This window comes from Mytilus californianus, unplaced genomic scaffold (assembly GCF_021869535.1).
Source record: "Mytilus californianus isolate M0D057914Y unplaced genomic scaffold, xbMytCali1.0.p SCAF_11, whole genome shotgun sequence".
NCBI classification, from domain to species: domain Eukaryota; kingdom Metazoa; phylum Mollusca; class Bivalvia; order Mytilida; family Mytilidae; genus Mytilus; species Mytilus californianus.
This window is the reverse complement of record NW_026262593.1, coordinates 68,339,775-68,359,644: the sequence shown is the minus strand read 5'-3', so window position 1 is coordinate 68,359,644 and position 19,870 is coordinate 68,339,775. Positions and strand designations below refer to the sequence as shown.

At 32.3% G+C, this 19,870-nt stretch overlaps 1 protein-coding gene and 1 long non-coding RNA gene across 4 annotated transcripts; both read left to right on the top strand.

The window, feature by feature from the left end:
* The first annotated feature begins 34 nt into the window (after window positions 1-34).
* Window positions 35-6,443, top strand: LOC127720574 (beta-1,3-galactosyltransferase 6-like). Of its 3 annotated transcripts, none has more exons than XM_052227189.1 (2): window positions 35-115; window positions 5,302-6,443. In XM_052227189.1, exon 2 carries the CDS (start codon window positions 5,392-5,394, stop codon window positions 6,397-6,399), a length of 1,008 nt encoding a protein of 335 aa, XP_052083149.1. In that variant the 5' UTR covers window positions 35-115; window positions 5,302-5,391; the 3' UTR covers window positions 6,400-6,443. The 3 variants fall into 3 exon arrangements, with proteins under 3 accessions (XP_052083149.1, XP_052083147.1, XP_052083148.1); XM_052227187.1 differs by lacking the exon at window positions 35-115 and adding an exon at window positions 201-276; XM_052227188.1 differs by lacking the exon at window positions 35-115 and adding an exon at window positions 209-361.
* A 7,817-nt stretch (window positions 6,444-14,260) lies between these two features.
* LOC127720577 (uncharacterized) lies at window positions 14,261-18,465 on the top strand. The gene is made up of 3 exons (XR_007990878.1): window positions 14,261-14,561; window positions 16,618-16,681; window positions 18,360-18,465. It is a non-coding gene; the product is annotated as an uncharacterized LOC127720577 (long non-coding RNA).
* The last annotated feature ends 1,405 nt before the right edge of the window (window positions 18,466-19,870 follow it).

The window sequence follows — 19,870 nt, the reverse complement described above, 5'->3', positions numbered from 1 at the left end:
TAGTCTAGAATAAATGTAGCGTGATTCATAATGCACTGTATCGTTCTGGTTGATTTGAGATAGCTTTATTTTGCTAATGTATATTTTATTTCTACTTGTTTGAGATTATTTAATGGTAGGTTGCCCTTATCATGCAAAAATTCTCAACTTTTTAAGACAATTTATTCTATACATTAGTTGTCAATTATATTTTATGAAGGGGAAACAATCTATGAAGTTTCACTTTCACTTTGCAAGATTTGACAGCTGTTGCCTTAATCGACAAAAAATATCAGAGTAATTAAATTAATGTGGTATTTTTATTGACAGAGAAATGATAGATTTAACCAAAACTGCTCGTTATCTAACACATCATTTGAATGTAAGATAGTAAGGAAAAAAGATCAACTATGTTTTTGTAACAAAAAATATATTATGGAAAAAGTATCCTGATATATTATCAAGTCAGGAATAATCATTAATTGGTGGATTATACCTCAATTCAGGTATAATCCACCATTTGACATATAATGAGATACACCAATTGAGGTATACTGCAGTTTTCTCCAAAAAAAATTTTAAGAGACATTGGAGCAATTTTTTGCATTTAAAGTTGATAAAAACCAGTACATTGCAGCTGTATTAATGGATCTTTCTAAGGCTTTTGACTGCCTGCCTCACAATATCTTGCTTGATAAATTATCAGCATATGGTGTATCCCCCCATTCAGTTGCTCTTTTAAAGTCCTATTTATCAAATTGTACACAACAAATAAAAGTCAACAATGTTCTGAGTGGTTGGGCTGACATCCATAAAGGCGTACCACAGGGTTCTATACTAGGCCCATTGTTGTTTAATGTTTTTATAAATGATATTTTTCTTTTTGTTAAAAATGATAGTTTATATAACTATGCAGATGACAATACTCTGTCTTTCTGCACTCCAGATTTTGATTTATTAATAATACATTTCAACTTGGGAATCTGAGTCAAAAATACTTATTCAGTGGTTCCGGGTGAATAAAATGCAAGCAAATCCCGACAAGTTTCAAGTTTTGGCTGTTGGCAAAAAACCTTTGAAAAAAATTTGAACCTTACATGTTAAAAAAACAGTTAAATTATTAGGCATTGAAATTGACTATCAGTTAAATTTTAATGTTCATATCAGCTTGATCTGCAGGAGGGCCTCACAGTAACTAAATGTTTTAAAACGTTTGGGCTCTGTTTTGCACAGACTTAGTAAACTTACTATTTTTCATTACATTTATTCTTCGTAATTTAAATTTTGCCTTTTGGCATGGCACTTTTGCACAGAGAAAAAATCAAATAAGCTAGAAAAGGTGCAGGAAAGAGCACTCCGTTACTTTTGTATACAAGGATATTGGCAGCTCCTATGAGGACTTACTCCTTGCAGATCAGACGGATAAGAACAACGGCACTAGAAACTTTCAAGATTATAAACAATATAGCTCCTGTATGATTACAGAATTTGGTCAGTATTAAAAAATCTAAGTATTCTTTCAGATATGAAAATATTCTGGGAAAGTCAAAGTCAACCAGTTACGGTAAAAAATCTTTCAAATTTGCTGACGCAACTTTATGGAACAGCCTTCCAAACCATTTCATTTCATTTTAGTTTTTCACATTTTAAAAGTCTTGTTCAGTCCTGGAACGGTTTGGAATGTCACTGTTCTGCTCTTGAGCTGTTTATTATTTGTGTTGCTTTTAGTTGCTTTAACTTGTATTGATGTATTTCTTCACGTATTTTTATATATTTGAAATTTTTAGTTACTGACACATATTTCCAGAAATTGGGTAATCAATACATGTTAAAAAATATTTTGTTCTTTGAAATTTCTAGATGTTGAGGCATATATTATAGTTCCAAACTTTTTATTTGATTTTATAAAAGTAATCTATTTATTTGAATAGTTAACCATATTTTTAATCTAAATTTTAACTTTTGAATCTAGGTAAAACATACTTTAACTCATTCTAAATTTGCTGTTAAATTTTTTATTGCATACGATGTGTGAGTTTCAACTTTGTATTACATGCTTTTTTTTTTATATCTTAAACTGTTTTTATGTTATCTATATGTTTTTATATTTGGTCAAAAGCTCCTTAGAGCTTGTGTTGATATTTGACTTTTGCTGAATCAAAATAAATTTTTCTTATCTTATCTTATCTTATGAACCTCCTTTTCCTACTTATAAATTCTGAGTTTTCATATATTAAATCTTATTTTTGTTCTGTAGTCCCTGTCCATTTCGACTAACAAATCATATAGTTTGAAATGATGCAGACTTAAGGAAACCAGTTGTCAGTATCCATCAATTAGTGGATTATACCTCAATTGAGGTATAATCCACATTCATTTTCTTAAAATGCAGCACAGGAATTCAGTTCTAAGCAATTACGTGTCACCAATGAGAACTCATCAAAGCTCAAGATGGTATATGCAAAAAGATGCTCGAATATTTCTTTAAAAATTTCTGTGGTAAAAACTGCATTATACCTCAACTGGTGTATCTCATTATATGTCGGATTATACCTGAATTGAGGTATAATCCACCAATTAATGGTTATTCCTGACCTGATTATTCCTAGGACCAGAGACATATTTACCCAGATGTGTATCTATATGTCTCTGCTAGGACCAAGGATTTGTATAGTAGTCTTACTACACAAATCCTTGCTAGGTCTAATATATTACGTTAGTATAATAGTCCCAGATTATTTATAGTCTCAAGTGAATTGACCAAGGCTTAGAAACAGGAAAAATGAGCCTAAGGTTCATCTTTAACTTAAAGTGCGTATAGTGTATTCAGTATATATTAGTATCAGGTCCTTTTCATCCTGGGTCCATTCACTTCACACTTTTACATACTCAAATTTTATTATACAACAATCCTCAATCTTATGGTCTTATGGCATAACTGTTCTAATTAGTGCATCTTATACACTATGTGAATCTTCCTCCATGTAACAAAACAACAAGTAAAATAAGAATCAGGGAGAACGAACACATGGCGAATAGGTATTAAGATGAAGAGCTACTAAGGCGAACATGCAGACCCGTATTTGTTTATATTGATATATTACAAAAGGTTTCATGTCGTTTCAGTTCTGAGTTGATCACGCAACTACATGTCAGGTCACGCCCTATCAGATTACATGATCATTTTAATTTTATTTTTGTTTTCAAGATGTTTGTTTTTTATTATCAGAGGTTGAACTGATTTTGCCATTTCTTCATCAATTTTTAGTATGAGTGAACAACAGCATGATGATAACAAAAAGAAAAGGATATCTACCGATCAAAATATTTATAATAATTTAGACTGACTGGCTCATATCTGAAGTATAATTTACATTGTTGAAATAAGAAATTTGTTTGTGTAATTCTGCACTAATAGACATTAACAAAATCTGCATGGACATATTTTGATTTATTGATCCTAATCACAAAGTTCCAATCTATTGTAATCCTTATAATCCATGTAAAACCAATTTCACCTATCTTGCCTTTATGATACCCTGTTTTAAAAATAATTTTACAATGCATTGAAAGTTTTGTATTGCTAAAGATTATCACGAAGAAAGGAATTATCATTGTCTTACATGTCTTATATTAAACTTGTCTGTTGCAGTAATTAGTGTTTCCAAAAAATCTCTCTAAGCCTTGATTAATTATTTTAATTTTAATGAAATATGGAAATAATTATATTTAAATTTCATTATCTTGTGAAAATAGAAAAATGACAAGTTCCTCTAAAATGGTCAGATTATGTTTTGGTATAGATTTGGCAAAACTGGACATTCTGTTGAAAGGAATTATAAAAATTGCCACATTTAAGTTAATTGTAGGGCAAATAATTACTCATATGATATTAATGTATATTAATTATTTCTCCATTATCTTCTCATCAAGACGTACAAAATTTTCCTAAAAACTATAATATGTGAAGAGAAACTGTAAACGAAATGATGATCAGCAAAATAAAATTTATGTACACTAATAGGAGATATTCCCCCCATAAAGTCAACTTTTAATCAACTTTAACATTTCTTTGGCAATTATCTTGAAAATTTAACAGATGGAGAGAAAAACTATGCAGCAAGACAAGGTCTACAAGCATATCAAGAAAATAAATTGATGAAAGTTGTTAGTTTACTCCTTAATATCTTCAGTTATTGTTCTTAATTGACATGACCTTTATTTTTTTATAAATATTCTCTAATTGAATCTTGATTTATTCAAGGAAATTCTTACTTTATGTGAAAGATAGCTGCCACTGTTCTATGATTTTTTTGGTAAAGATGGCATGAAATTCGATCAAAACCCTATGGTACTGACTTGATATCTAAATCTTTCAAGGTATAGTGCATTGATCATAAAATTCTATACATCCTATCCATGAACATATCCAGAAATTTATCAATGAAAGATATGCTCAGATATTCAAGTTACAAGATGATGTTATACTTGTCAAGTTTGTTACATAACTTTTGCAAGGTGCAGGAATCTAGTATCTGTTCTAAAAATATCAATGATGTCATAGTTAAAGTCATCTTTAAAAATTGGAGTTATCTTCCTTTGTCTAGAACTTTAGTTGAACCAACTACAACCAATGCTTTGTACAATGTAATATTTAATTTTACTTCCCACTGATATATTAAAGCAATATTTACCCTTTAGTGCCTTACAAGCGCACTTGATTCAACAAGGATTCAGTCTAGTTTATGGTCATGTTTTGTTTTGTTTTTCTTCATAAAACTTTGAAGATTTTTTTTGTAGAATTACAATTTACCTCACCATTGGGACTCTATAAAGTAAGGAGATGTGGTATGATTGCCAATAAGACAACTATCCATCAGAGACCAAATGAAGTAGATGTGAGCAATTAACAACCTTGTTATAATATATAACTATAATTCTCAATATGTATGATTCAGAAATAATTTATGGTAGAATAGGGTTTATTATAGATTATATCGTGGGTACCGGTAGGCTTTATATTTTTTACTGGTGAGTGGAGTTAAATGGGCTGAAATAAACCAGGGAAAGTCGTAAACTACTAGGATATATGACAAACTTGAATTAACTTTACCTGAAAAGTGTGCAAACCAACTTTACCTGTGGTTAACATATGAAATGTTTGTGAAAAACCTATAGTGCCCTAAGCTTACGGGTTACCATAGTTTCTTTGTGAATTTTTAAAAAGTGAAAATATACCATCATATTAGAATGCTTATATTAATCTTTGATTATCATAAATATAGAGTTATCCATGTTTTATTTGTTTTTTCTCTTTGACAGATTAGTTTATCATGTAAACATTGAGATGTGTCTGTGAGTTCTTTACCTTCAGTTGGCAGCTTTTGTGTCCATAGCTTCATATTATCCAGGATGAGAAGTTCTTCTAGTTTGGAGAGAAAGCTCAATAAACATGCAACAACTATACTAATTGGAGGAATATTTTTTACATTTAGCATCCTTTTTTTCTTGTCATTTTGTCAAATGCCTTGTGAAGACCAAACATATGCGGCAATGCATAAGGACCTAACGGATGAGGGATACTGGAACTTGTCACCACGAAAATCCTTTTCTTGTTTTTTATTCATTAGTGTATTGTCATCGCCAAGAAATACTCATGAAAGAGATGTTATTAGAGAAACATGGGGAAAAGATTTACCAAAAGATATTGTTCTTCGATTTGTTGTTGGTATTGGGAATTTGAATAGAGAAGAGAAAGATTCGGTTAGTAGGGAACACATGCTGCATAAAGATTTACTGATGCTGAATTTCAATGAAAGTTTTAATGCTCTAACATTGAAAGTAAAAGAAACATTCCAATGGGTTGATAACAATGTTAATTTAAAGTTTCTTTTAAAAGTCGATGAGGACACTTTTGTTAGAACAGATGCCTTAATGAGAGAATTGAAACAAAAAACAGACAAAAGGCTTTATTGGGGATTTTTCGATGGAAGAGCTCTGGCTAAACAGAAGGGAAAGTGGGAAGAGAAAGAGTGGATTCTGTGTGACAGATATTTGCCATATGCTCTTGGTGGTGGATATGTTTTATCAAGTGACCTTGTACATTATGTGTCTTCAAATTCAAAACTTTTGAAACCTTTTAAGAATGAGGATGTATCCTTAGGTGCTTGGCTTGGACCATTAGATATAAATCGAGTACATGATCCCAGGTTTGATACTGAATATAAATCTAGAGGTTGTAAAAACTCATATTTAGTGACACATAAAATACCATCAATGCTAATGCGAGAATATAATAATAACTTGCAGAAATTAGGACATCTTTGTAGTCATGAATTCCAAGTTAGAAAATCGTACATATACAATTGGAGAAATCCACCTTCAAAGTGTTGTGAAAGGGTTGATTCATCTGTTCCATAACATAATTATAATAAAATCATGTTTAATAATGCCATTCAGTAGCACATTTAGTTTTAACTTATTTTTAGAACATGTTATCAATATGTCAAATATATTTATTATACTTCACGTCAAAATGCCATATTTTGATTGGCTAATACGAGGGTGTTAATTTACTCTATTACCCTTCATGGAGACGCTTGATCAAGTGTGCGCTTTATTAAATAGGACTCTATCCTATGGCAAATACTCTATTACTTTGAATTTGAAATTTAATGGACAGTTATAACAGAACATTCAGTATAATAAATTAAATAACACATATCTGAGAGGGTGAAAGAGCAGATTGTTACCTCTCAAAAAGACATTGTCAACCTTGGCTTCGCCTTAGTTGACAATGTTTTCTCGGGGTAACAATCTGCTCTATCACCCTCTCAGCTATGTGTTACTTATATAATGTTTATAATAAGATCTAAATAGCAGGTGAATTAGAAGTTGAAACAGATATTTTGTACTTGTGCTACCAAGGCTAGTTCTGAATTAGAAGATAGGACAGATACTTTGTACTTGTGCTACCAAGGCTAGTTCTGAATTAGTAGATGGGACAGATACTTTGTACTTGTGCTTTCAAGGCTAGTTCTAAATTAGTAGATGGGACAGATAGTTTGTACTTGTGCTTTCAATTCTAGTTCTAAATTAGTAGATGAGACAGATACTTTGTACTTGTGCTACCAAGGGTAGTTCTGAATTAGTAGATGAGACAGATACTTTGTACTTGTGCTTTCAAGGCTAGTTCTAAATTAGTAGATGGGGCAGATACTTTGTACTTGTGCTACCAAGGCTAGTTCTAAATTAGTAGATGGGACAGATACTTTGTACTTGTGCTACCAAGGCTAGTTCTGAATTAGTAGACGGGGCAGATACTTTGTACTTGTGCTACCAAGGCTAGTTCTGAATTAGTAGATGGAGCAGATACTTTGTACTTGTGCTACCAAGGCTAGTTCTGAATTAGTAGATGGGACAGATACTTTGTACTTGTGTTTTCAAGGCTAGTTCTAAATTAGTAGATGGGGCAGATAGTTTGTACTTGTGCTACCAAGGCTAGTTCTGAATTAGTAGATGGGACAGATACTTTGTACTTGTGCTTTCAAGGCTTGTTCTAAATTAGTAGATGGGACAGAAACTTTGTACTTGTGCTTTCAAGGCTAGTTCTAAATTAGTAGATGGGACAGATAGTTTGTACTTGTGCTACCAAGGCAAGTTCTGAATTAGAAGATGGGGCAGATACTTTGTACTTGTGCTACCAAGGCTAGTTCTAAATTAGTAGATGGGGCAGATACTTTGTACTTGTGCTACCAAGGCTAGTTTTGAATTAGTAGATGGGGCAGATACTTTGTACATGTGCTACCAAGGCTAGTTCTAAATTAGTAGATGGAACAGATACTTTGTACTTGTGCTACCAAGGCTAGTTCTGAATTAGTAGATGGGGCAGATACTTTGTACTTGTGCTATCAAGACTAGTTCTGAATTAGTAGATGGGGCAGATACTTTGTACTTGTGCTACCAAGGCTAGTTCTAAATTAGTAGATGGGACAGATACTTTGTACTTGTGCTACCAAGGCTAGTTCTGAATTAGTAGATGGGGCAGATACTTTGTACCTGTGCTATCAAGACTAGTTCTGAATTAGTAGATGGGGCAGATACTTTATACTTGTGCTACCAAGGCTAGTTCTAAATTAGTAGATGGGACAGATACTTTGTACTTGTGCTACCAAGGCTAGTTCTAAATTAGTAGATGGGGCAGATACTTTGTACTTGTGCTTTCAAGGCTAGTTCTGAATTAGTAGATGGGACAGATACTGTGTACTTGTGCTACCAAGGCTAGTTCAAATGCCATGTATTCTCATTTCAAATTTTTTTTAATTTTTATATATTGGTATAAATTAGTCTAGATAAGACCATGGATAAAATAGATATTGTTGAAGGTTACACAACAATTAATCAATTAGTAATGCTTTAATGACTTTTTCTTGTTTACATCTTATTGCAACCAAAGGTAAGCAGTTATATGAAGCCAGAGACAACACATTATATGTCGCTCATGAAGCCTTCAATATGAGGCACCATTCAGATCAGACTCATGACCAACATCAGATATATATTTTTGCAGTGTTGGAAAATGTTATTAGGGTTTTTTATTCATGTGAAATTGAAAAATCGTCTTAAAGAATAATCCACAATTCTTGTCAATATAAAAATGGTAGCATACATTATAAATTTATTACTTTGGGATGCCATACGGCATATGTTTTTAATATTGAACAAAAAGGTAAAACATGATACACAGAGAAACAAGTGATCAGTATGTTGGAGTTTCTCATTAACAACATATTTGTTGAATTTGGAGGTCGACTTTTTCAACAAATTGTCAGTAGTCCTATGGGAACGATCTGTGCGCCTCTCCTTGCCGACCTATTCTTATTTTTATATGAGTCGGGGTTTCTTCAGACACTTGTCAAAACCAAGAAGATAAAAAAAAGCCAGATCATTGAATTTCCCATTCAGATATATTGGTGATGTTCTTTACATTAACAATCCAAACTGTTTTGATTGGGTTCCATTAATATATCCTCCAGAACTAGAAATTAAAGAAAGAACAGACACGGCTTCCTCCGCCTCATTTTTAGACTTATACCACGAAATTTGACATAAGTGGTCATCTCAGTACCAGAATCTATGACAAACGAGACGACTTTAATTTTGAAATTATCAATTTCCCCCCTCCTTAGTAGCAATATACTAACTTCACCTGCATATGGGATATACGTTTCTCAACTCATTCGGTATTCAAGGTATCAGGTTCGTTAGCTCCAAAACACATTCGCATCCCACACGTTTGCCCCCTGTGTTCTTTCGCACCCTATTTTTTATTCCAATGCAGTTTGAATTATTAGATGTATTATCAGATGTATATATATATATATAAATATATAGATGTAGATATTTTCACGAATAAAAGCTCATGAATGTGTTTAATCAAATATTTTTTGGGGTGATTACATGATTAATTATTAATTGTTGATTATGTATGATTACTATTAATTAATAATTTACAAAGCTAATTGGGGGTATTTCTGTAATGTGTATGAAAATCCTGATTGCTGTTATAACTAGCTTTGGTATAAAGTGAAATCAAAGTAGCTAGTTTTGGTAGAAGTAAAATAAATGAAGATTTTAAATAGAAAAGACCAGAAAACACGAAAGACATTTTTTAACAGCTTGTGCACTTTGACCACGTGTATGTTTGGACAAGAATGATTTATAACAAGGTTATTAATGAAAGTGGGGATTGATGTTAGGAACTTCATTGTGATTTGTAGCCCTGTTTTTGTTTTATTCGTTGTTGTAGTAGCAATTTCATGGTGACTAGTTTGATATACTAGTATTTGGTTTAAAGTTTGATTTAGAAGAAACACCGACATAGCTAGATAATACAATTAATTATCTAATTACTACATGAATTTTATATTAATTAGTATTGTAATTTTCATTGTTATTAATAAACGTTATATGAGTATTACAAACCTAATCTTGAATTCTATCCTAATTCTATCCTATTTTGGGGAAATTTTTAGAAATTCAAATGTGACGTCACTTTGTGCATTGATCTCTTTGGCTAACTCGGCTGTGAATTTTTATGTGTTGGTTTATGTTGTTTTATGTATCCGTTTTTATTCTGTAGTTAGTCACCACTTCGGTGTTATCATGTATATCTATTATATAGTCATGTTTATAAATTTACTGTTTGCAAAAGTATGAATTATTCTAAATACTAAGGATTTTCTTATCCCAGACATATAACCTTAGCCGTATTTGGCACAACTTTTTGGAACTTTTGGTCCTCAATGCTCTTCAACTTTGTACTTGTTTTGGCTTTCGAACTTTTTTTATCTGAGCGTCACTGGTTAGTCTTGTGTGGACGAAACACGCGTCTTGCGTATTAAATTTTAACCTGGTACATGTACCTTTTGTTAGCTATTATTCGTATGTTTCTCTGTCCTATATGTTCTCCCATGTATTTGTATTGTAGTCCTGTCATGTAATGTTGTCATTTTAATGTTATATTTAACATTGCCATAAAAGCGGTAGGTTTGGCTAGCCACAAAACCAGGTTCAACCCACCATTTTTTTCTTAAAATGTCCTGTACCAAGTCAGGAAAATAGCGATTGTTATATTATAGTTCGTTTCTGTGTGTGTTACATTTTAATGTTGTGTTTCTGTTGTGTCGTAGTTCTCCTCTTATATTTGATGCGTTTCCCTCAGTTATAGTTTGTAACCCGGATTTGTTTTTTTCTCAATCGATTTATGAATTTCGAACAGCGGTATACTACTGTTGCCTTTATTTGATAGCCGTTTGGTATCCGCCTCTCTTTTACAGATCTTTACATGTCTTGGAGACAAATGACTAGGTCTTTGATCATCATGACCATATTTATTATTCAATTCGTCAAGATAATTTACAAAATCAAAACCGGTTTACGTTTATAGCATGTCACTTGATTTAAAAAAAAACAAAAAAAAACTTATTTTCTTTATTTTATAGCAATACACTAACTAAATAAACTCATCATAGATACCAGGATTGAAATTTTATATTTACGCCAGACGCGCGTTTCATCTACAAAAGACTCATCAGTGACGCTTGCATCAAAAAATGTTAAAAAGGCCAAATAAAGTACGAAGTTGAAGAGCATTGAGGACCAAAAATTCAAAAAGTTTTGCCAAATACAGCTAAGGTAATATGTTCCTGAGGTAGAAAAGCCTTAGTAATTCAAAATTTCACAGTTTTGTTAACAGTTAATTTATAATTATGAACATATCAATGATAACTCAAGTCAACACAGAAGTGCTGACTACTAGGCTGGTGATACCCTCGGGGAATTAAAACTCCACCAGCAGTGGCATCGACCCAGTGGTTGTAAATAAACTCATCATAGATACCAGGATTGAAATTTTATATTAACGCCAGTCGCGCGTTTCGTCTTCAAAAGACTCATCAGTGACGCTCGAATCAAAAAATGTTTAAAAGCCCAAATAAAGTACGAAGTTGAAGAGCATTGAGGACCAAAAATTCCTAAAAGTGACTAAAAAAATATTCAAAACATAACCTTTAAAACTGGTAACAGACCCAGGGTGAAAGGAGGCGAACGTGATTTTGGGCGAACGGACACGGATTCTTATTCAAGAGCTTGCAGCTGCTACTCAGACTTGATAAAACGTCACCAGTGTCTGGGCAGAAAGTCGATGAACCAGTGTTATTTCAAAGAACGTCTCGTCCTTTTTCTAAAAAAGTTCATCGAAAATACCAAGACCTTGTTGAAAATATTCCGTATCAACTTCACAAAAAATACATGATGGTCTTGAAGTATAGATTCTAGGTACTGACGTTGTTTATCATCTTAATAACGTGTTAATGTGTTCTTTTATTTGTCTTTGTAAATAACGAATCTGAACAGCGCACGCCGAACATATACTTGAATGAGGTTCATTTAAAGGTCCCGAGGGTATCCAACAACAAAAAAACAATGGGACTAACAAGTTTAGTGATTGTGACATTGGTTGGAAATAGTTTTTAAATCGTAATACAAAACATTATGATAGTAAATAGCCATGCATATATTTGAAATGTGTGACGTTTGTGCCCCGCCTTCATAATACAAAATAGCTACTTGTTGAAATACAGATCAAAATTTCTCAGATTTTAGAAAAGCAGAGACTCCATGCATATTGAACAGTATTGCAAAACAAAATATATTGCATTTTGTCGATATAACATTTGAGATTTCTCGTCTCGAAAATGTTTCGTCAGAAATTTGAAACTATCTTAAACTATATATCTGCATTTGTTGTAAAATTGACAATAAAGTTTACTACATTACATGCTGAATATATAAATGCATTTTTCAAAAATATTGACTGAGCTGAATTTGTCACGCTGATAAGACAATGACCGTACAACAATCTGCTAAACTATGCTGAAACAAACAAAAAAAAAAGGACACCAATAAAATGGTTCATTGTTCATACATGCCTTCATTCTAGAATGCAATGTGTGTTTGATATGCTTTTTTTCATAGTTCATACATGCTAAAGAATATTTCGACTGAAATTCAATACAAATACTTATTCAAACATAGATATCTAGGAGATTTGCATGCAAGTACTCCTATCGCTGTGTATATAATATGACTTCCATGCTATTCTAATTCTAATGTAGTATTATCGAATAGCTATTATTCAAGTACATACAATAATTCTTACGTTTCTAGAACATCCGATAATCCCTATTGCAGTTAACAATATATATTGCCTATATCAATAGTTCATACTACAATTCTCGTCTTCATAATATTTTGCTAGCAATTCGACCCTATCCTAATGAAGTACAAAAATAGCTTTTAACAGGTATAGGATTTTTTAACAGCCTTGCAGGATTGATTGATTGATTGTTGGTTGCTTAACGTCCAGTGGCCAGCCTTGCAGGACGAGCAGGCAATGTGTATATAATATTAGTTCTTCCGATATTTCAAACATGGATTTTCGTCTTATTCTTGAATGTAATGCCCGAAATTCAAGACTATCCCGATGTAGAACTATCTATTAAACAGCTAATATATTTTAATCAGGATTCATAATATAAAATAGCTTCTAGTTGTAGTACAGATCAAAATTTCTATGATTTGAGAACGGTATATATTTGTTATACAGTAATTTTGCTAGACAATGAACGCACAACACAGTCCGCTTAACTTAGACAATGGTGAAATAAAAAACAAAACCGAGGACACTATTAAAACAAAACATACTAAAACAAATAACTAGACCAAAGCAATACACATGCTCCAATTTTTTTTTTTCTGTCTTGGATTCTAGAACTACTGAGACTCGCATGGCTTGCAAATGTATGTATGATATGCTTTTTTTTTATATTTCATTTATGGATTTTCATCTAAATAATGTTTCACCAGAAATGCGATACAAATACTTATTCAAACATAGATCATAATCCCTAGGAGATTTGCATGCAAGTACTATTGCTATGTACATAATATGACTTCCATATATCATTTTAATGTAGTATTATCGAATAGCTATTTATTCAAGTACTTACAACAATTCTTCCGTTTCAAGAACATCAGAGTATCCCTATTGAAATTAACAATATTGCCTGTATCAATAATTCATACGTCAATTCTCGTCTTCATAAATATAACAATTCGACCCTATCCGAATGAAGTACAAAAATAGCGATCAACAGGTTTCTAAAAGGATTCTTTAAAAGCATCGAAAGACTCACAGGCATTTGTTAATAATATGACTTCTTTCGATATTCAAACATGGATTTCCGTCTTAAGAATGTAATGCCCGAAATTCAAGACTACCCACCCGGCACGCAACGTCATTTCAACGTTGAAATGTGGTTGATATTTCGTCATGACGTTGCTTCAACGTTGTTTCAACGTTGTAACAGCAACGTCGAAGTTATGTTGCAGAAAGTAAGTTGAATCAACGTACAATTTTAGTTGAATTTTCAATGTTGAAGTTAGGTTGAAATAGATATGTTGTTTCAACGTTAAATGTTGGTTGACATGTCGACGATGGAGGTTCGTCCAGAAAAATAATTGTATGCATCGGTGTAAAAAATTATCCACCATCAGCGTTAAAGGTGAATCATTATAAGTTGTACATCCTTTGTTAGTGTATCAACAAAAGTTCATAAATAAGGATTTTGCTATGAAAAATTGTAATCAATGTTTCCTCTCATTTTTTTTGGTACAATATCTAGTAAAATTAGGAATATTCCAAAACCGGGACGTTTATCAAAATCATAAAAGTTTACAAATTTAAATTATCATTCATCGAAATATGCTACTAACTAATTTGTTATTATCCGGAAATATTTTAATCAAAGATAAGACACAGCATGTGAAAGTGCGGCATCTACACAACTGATACACGAGCATTAGCACTCCCAATAATCTATTGATAAAATTATCACGTGACATGATGCTGATTAATGTATGACCACACGTGTGTGACCGCCTTTTTCAAACGCGGAAATTGTATTATTTTCCTGGACATTATTTAGGACCGTTTTCAGCAAAAAAGAATTCATAGAAATGTAAGTGTTTCTTTAAATTATTATCCGTTGCTGTATTAATTGTCTTTTAATGCTTGTGTGATGTTAACATTGGGAGATTATAAATGCACAAACGTACGTGTATATTTTGAAAATCTCGCCATAGTGTATGTTGTAAGGGGACGACCATTTGATATTCTGGGGGGGGGGGGGGGGGAGGGGGGGGGGGGGGGGGGGCAGGAGGATTTTGAAAATAAATAACTCAGCCTTGATAATCACAAAAATAAATGGTTTGTTCTGTGGTAGTTCGAAAATAAATAACCTGACTTACAATGTATTGAAAATGAATAACTCTGCAGGTCTTTCAGCCATTTTATAAATGCTATTCGAAAGTATGAGGTGGCACCAGATTCTTCATAAAATTCATCTTTTTTCAAAAAAAAATTCGGGAAACACTTCCCAAATCTTTTAATAATAAAGGTATAAATATTATTTAAATATACTTGAAATGTCTGAAAATGGGTTTCATTTAACTTGAGGTATATTGGCTCAGGAACACTTACCTCACTTTTATTACAGGGCTGTAACTACATTGAGGCAAATGCCTTTATGTAGGAAATTTTAAAACCAAAAGCTTGTCTTCATATCAAATTGTTTTCACAGCGAGTGTTTGCAAGAAGCAAGTTCTGTTCTCCCTTGGACGTAGCACCTGTTTTTTCAGGATCAATGTTTCTTTAAATTTGTCTTTTGTTCATTGATTGCCCTTCTGTATTCTCTGAGTGTTGCATTCCTTTTGTGATTTAGTCATTTGTTTTCAACTTGATCATGTGTTTTATTTTATTTAAGAGTTTTTTAGCTAATTTTACAACTTAACTACCTTAAATTGTATCCTAGTTAAGAGCTACATCAAGTTGTAATTGAAATGTGTTATTAAAAATTACTTGACATAGTTATATCACTGATAATCAGCCCCCTTTTAACTTAATTTGAATAAAACCCCATATAATTTACAGGTATAAAAGATTTAAATTCTGCATGCCGAAACAACAAAAAAAAAAAAAAAAAAAAAAAAAAACCAGCAGCCACATACTTTACTATGTGAATTACATTTTTACTTTATTCTTCATATTGGTCTTTTGATGTTGTCCATAAAAACTTAAGTCTTACGCTGAATCTATACATTTTGCTTTGAGACCAAAATATTGTCAAAAAATTATTAAAACAGAACTTGCATTTTCAGAATAAGAAAGGGTCTGGGAACGCCCAGAAAGCACGATTTTGCATCATTTGTTCTATAATTTCTTTGGGCTTTCAGCGGCTTCAAAACCCTTCAAAATTTTTTTGCCTCGCTCCGCTCGGCGTAAATATATTTGGCAATACTTTTAAAAGAGACTAGTCACAGCCCAACTCTAATACCATGGATGTATGCAATACATGTATATGCAGTTGGGAATTCAGAAGATTCATTTCCGCAGAGGATGATGATTAATTCTGATTAAATGGTACATTAATGGTACATGTATTATTTATAATAAAAAATGAGTTAAAAAATTGTATGTTTTCAAATATTATTAATATAGTTATGAAAATAAATAATCAGTCCCTTGTTTTAATGAAAATGAAAAATCTTGCTTCAACAGTGCAGAAAATAAATAATCTGTCCTCTTAGTTTACAAAAATAAATAACCGATCCAAAACAAATCCTCCTGGCCCCCCCCAGAATATCAAATGGTCGTCCCCTAAAGATAACATTACTAACTGCAGTGTGTACATCGTCTTTTTTGTTGTACGTTCAAATTTATGACTGCACTTCTATATAAATATGTACTACAATCTGGAAACACCATACTCAGCCTAAATACAGTTCATTTTAGTTATTTACTGCTGATTTGTTAAAGAAAAGGAACTTTTGCGAAGCAAGATTATCATCTACCCCTTTTTAATCTAAAATTTTAACCCGTCATCCATAATCACACTTTTTTAATTATTGTCAACTATGCTCTGAAATTTTTAATAATTTCTTTTTACTCTTCAATCGAATTTTACAAATTTAAAAAAATGGCAATGATGATCGATGTTATTCTTATTTTTTGCACAGGTATTAGAGACAGATCAGTAACTTAGGAAAGAAAGATTTAAGGATAAAAGTAATAGCTGTCAAGGTATGTATTTTTAAATTTTTTTTTAACATTTTTGATTATCAATAATCAGTATGTATGTTGGATTGCCTGTGTTGTTTGTGTGAACTTTGTGATTTGTATTGATTTATATGCTCTATATGGACCCTTTAATTAGGAATACTAGTAAAGCAGGCCTCTACAATAACTTTTTTTTCAACTTGCCCAATAGGACAAGTACACATCAAAACTTACTTGTCCGAATGAAATTGTAACTTGTCCAAAAAAAAAACCTTAATATTAACCTTTTTTGCATTTTAAGTTGATTCAATGAACATAAGAATAGAATTTGATTTATATCTCTTGATATCCTTTTCAAAAATATGAGTCGAGAACAACTGAATCAAGTCATGTCACAGGATTTAGGTTCTAGTTTTCATCAATGCCAAAGTCTCATCAGACTCTGCACATGAGGCACAGTCTGGTAGGCCTGTCAGTCTACACTCATTTGGTTTGTATCCTGGTCTTTCATGTTGGTAAAATATTGATTATTATGATTAATGCCTTACAACAAACAGCTTTGTTTTTAATATATTAAAATGTTTATTCAAACGCAATCAAGTATTGTTTTGTCTACATATGATCAAATATGATTCTGTGTATTTTATGGTCAATAATTTCTTCATTTTTTATTTAAAAAAATATTTTTGTTAAATAAAATTTATCATATTTATTATAAGCAACAGAAAAAGGTAGGGAAATGAGGTACTGGTTGGCTTGGTCCCGAAATGTCTCCATACTGTCTATTAAACATGGAAGGATTGGTTTCCGTGCTGGTGCCGAACTGTCTTGTTACCTTATCTACAAAGGCATTCTTGATTTCATCTAAGACTGGTTTCCGAGAATATTACGCGTTTTATCTGATATAAAGTATCTGTCAAAGAACCAGTTTTAAATTATCGATTGCAAGTAAACATGGTAAACATGTCAAATTAATATTTGTTTTTATCTTTTCTTGTTTTTTGTTTATTACTCAATACTTTGTTCATCAAAGTTGGATTTAATTGACTGTCTACAAAATGATTTTACTTGTCCCGTCGGACAACCTTGATCTAGCTTTAACTTGTCCGACCTTTTTTTCCTCTGGTACCGGACAATCGGACAAGCGTTATTGTCGAGCCCTGTAAAGACATTTGATTTGATTTGATTTTATTTGGATTAATATTTTTTTTAATGCATATCAAATTTAAAACATAACCTCTGCAATTAATAAGACAGGTGGTATTGTTACAATAGATCCCGGTGCTCGAGATGGGTGGCATTTGTACAATAGATCCTGGTGCTCGAGATAGGTGGCATTTTAACAATAGATCCTGGTGCTCGAGATGGGTGGCATTGTTACAATAGATCCTGGTGCTCGAGATGGGTGGCATTGTTACAATAGATCCTGATGCTTGAGATGGGTGGCATTGTTACAATAGATCGTGGTGGCCGAAATAGGTGGCATTTGAACAATAGATCGTGGTGCTCGAGATAGGCGGCATTGCTACATTGTACATGTACAGGAGCGAAAAAAATGGTAAAAACGGATCCACTATTATATAAACCAGTAAATTATTTTTAAAAAAAACCTGGCCTATATAACATTTTATTCCCTGCCTTTGACGTTCTACGTAATTGCTAAATCATGTATACAAAATATTATTTGTGTTTGTTTTTTCAGGAAGAGTAATGGAGGCCTACACAAAAATAACAGAAGCTGAATTAAAGAAGGATTGTGCACCAGAAATGGTTGGAGGAGCTTAGAGACTACAATTCATTTTCACGAAAATAATTAAAATTGATTAAGAGATTATTTGTATTCATTTACCAGATCATCTTTTGGCTATATTTAATTTAGCTTTTGTCATAACTTGACATCTGTTGTACTGTTTTTTTTTTAAATCTTGCTGATGTCCTCTGTAGAGTCATGTGGCTTCAATATCTTGTGTGGTTACTAACTATTATATATATAAGAAGATGTGGTATGATTTCCAATGAGACAAATATTCACCAGAGTCCAATTGACGTGGAGGTAACTAAACGGACTTCAACAATAAGCACACACCACACCGTATAGACCGCAATAGAAGACCCGGACACAATAAACCCTTCAATAATCAATTCAAACGAGAAAAACCAACCGCCTAAATTTTTAACGACAAACACATATGTGACAGATGAACCAACAACAAGCAACGCATTGCTTATTTCAACATGAAAGAATGTTGTTGCAATATTAGGGTGACGTTGTTTCAATGTTAAGTTTCAACCTATATTCAATCAAAAATCAACGTTGATACAATGTTGAAAATATAACGTTGTTTCAACGTCAGATATTCAACGTTGTGTCAACTTTCAAAACCAACCATTATTTCAACGTCTTTTCAACGTTACAGATCAACGTTGATTCAACGTTGTTTCAACGTTGAAATGCCTGCTGGGTATACAAATGTAGAACTATCTAAAAGCTGATATAGTTCTAAACAGCATTCATAATACAAAATAGCTTCTTGTTAAAGTACAGATCAAAATTTCTCAAATTTTAGAAAAAAACAGAAACTCCAGGCATATATGGAACAGTATTGCAAAATAATTCTTCCGTTTTTAGAACATCCGAGAATCCCTATTGCAGTTAACAATGTTGCCTGTATCAATAGATCCTACGTTAATTCTCGTCTTCATAATGAAGGAATTCCACTATATCATAATGAAGTACAAAAAAAAAACCCATCAACAAGTTTTTAGGATTCTTTAACAGAATCCCAAGAATCGCAGGCATTTGTATAATATGACTTCTTTCGATATTTCAAACATGGATTTTCGTATTAAGAATGTAATGCCCGAAATTCAAGACTATCCCAATGTAGAACTATCTAAAAGTTGATATAGTTCATACGTCAATTCTCGTCTTCATAAATATAGCAATTCGACCCTATCCGAATGAAGTACAGAAATAGCGATCAACAGGTTTCTAAAATGATTCTTTAAAAGCATCGAAAGACTCACAGGCATTTGTTAATAATCTGACTTCTTTGGATATTTCAAACATGGATTTTCGTGAACCAGTGTTATTTCAAAGAACGTCTCGTCCTTTTTCTAAAAAAGTTCATCGAAAATACCAAGACCTTGTTGAAAATATTCCGTATCAACTTCACAAAAAATACATTATGGTCTTGAAGTATAGATTCTAGG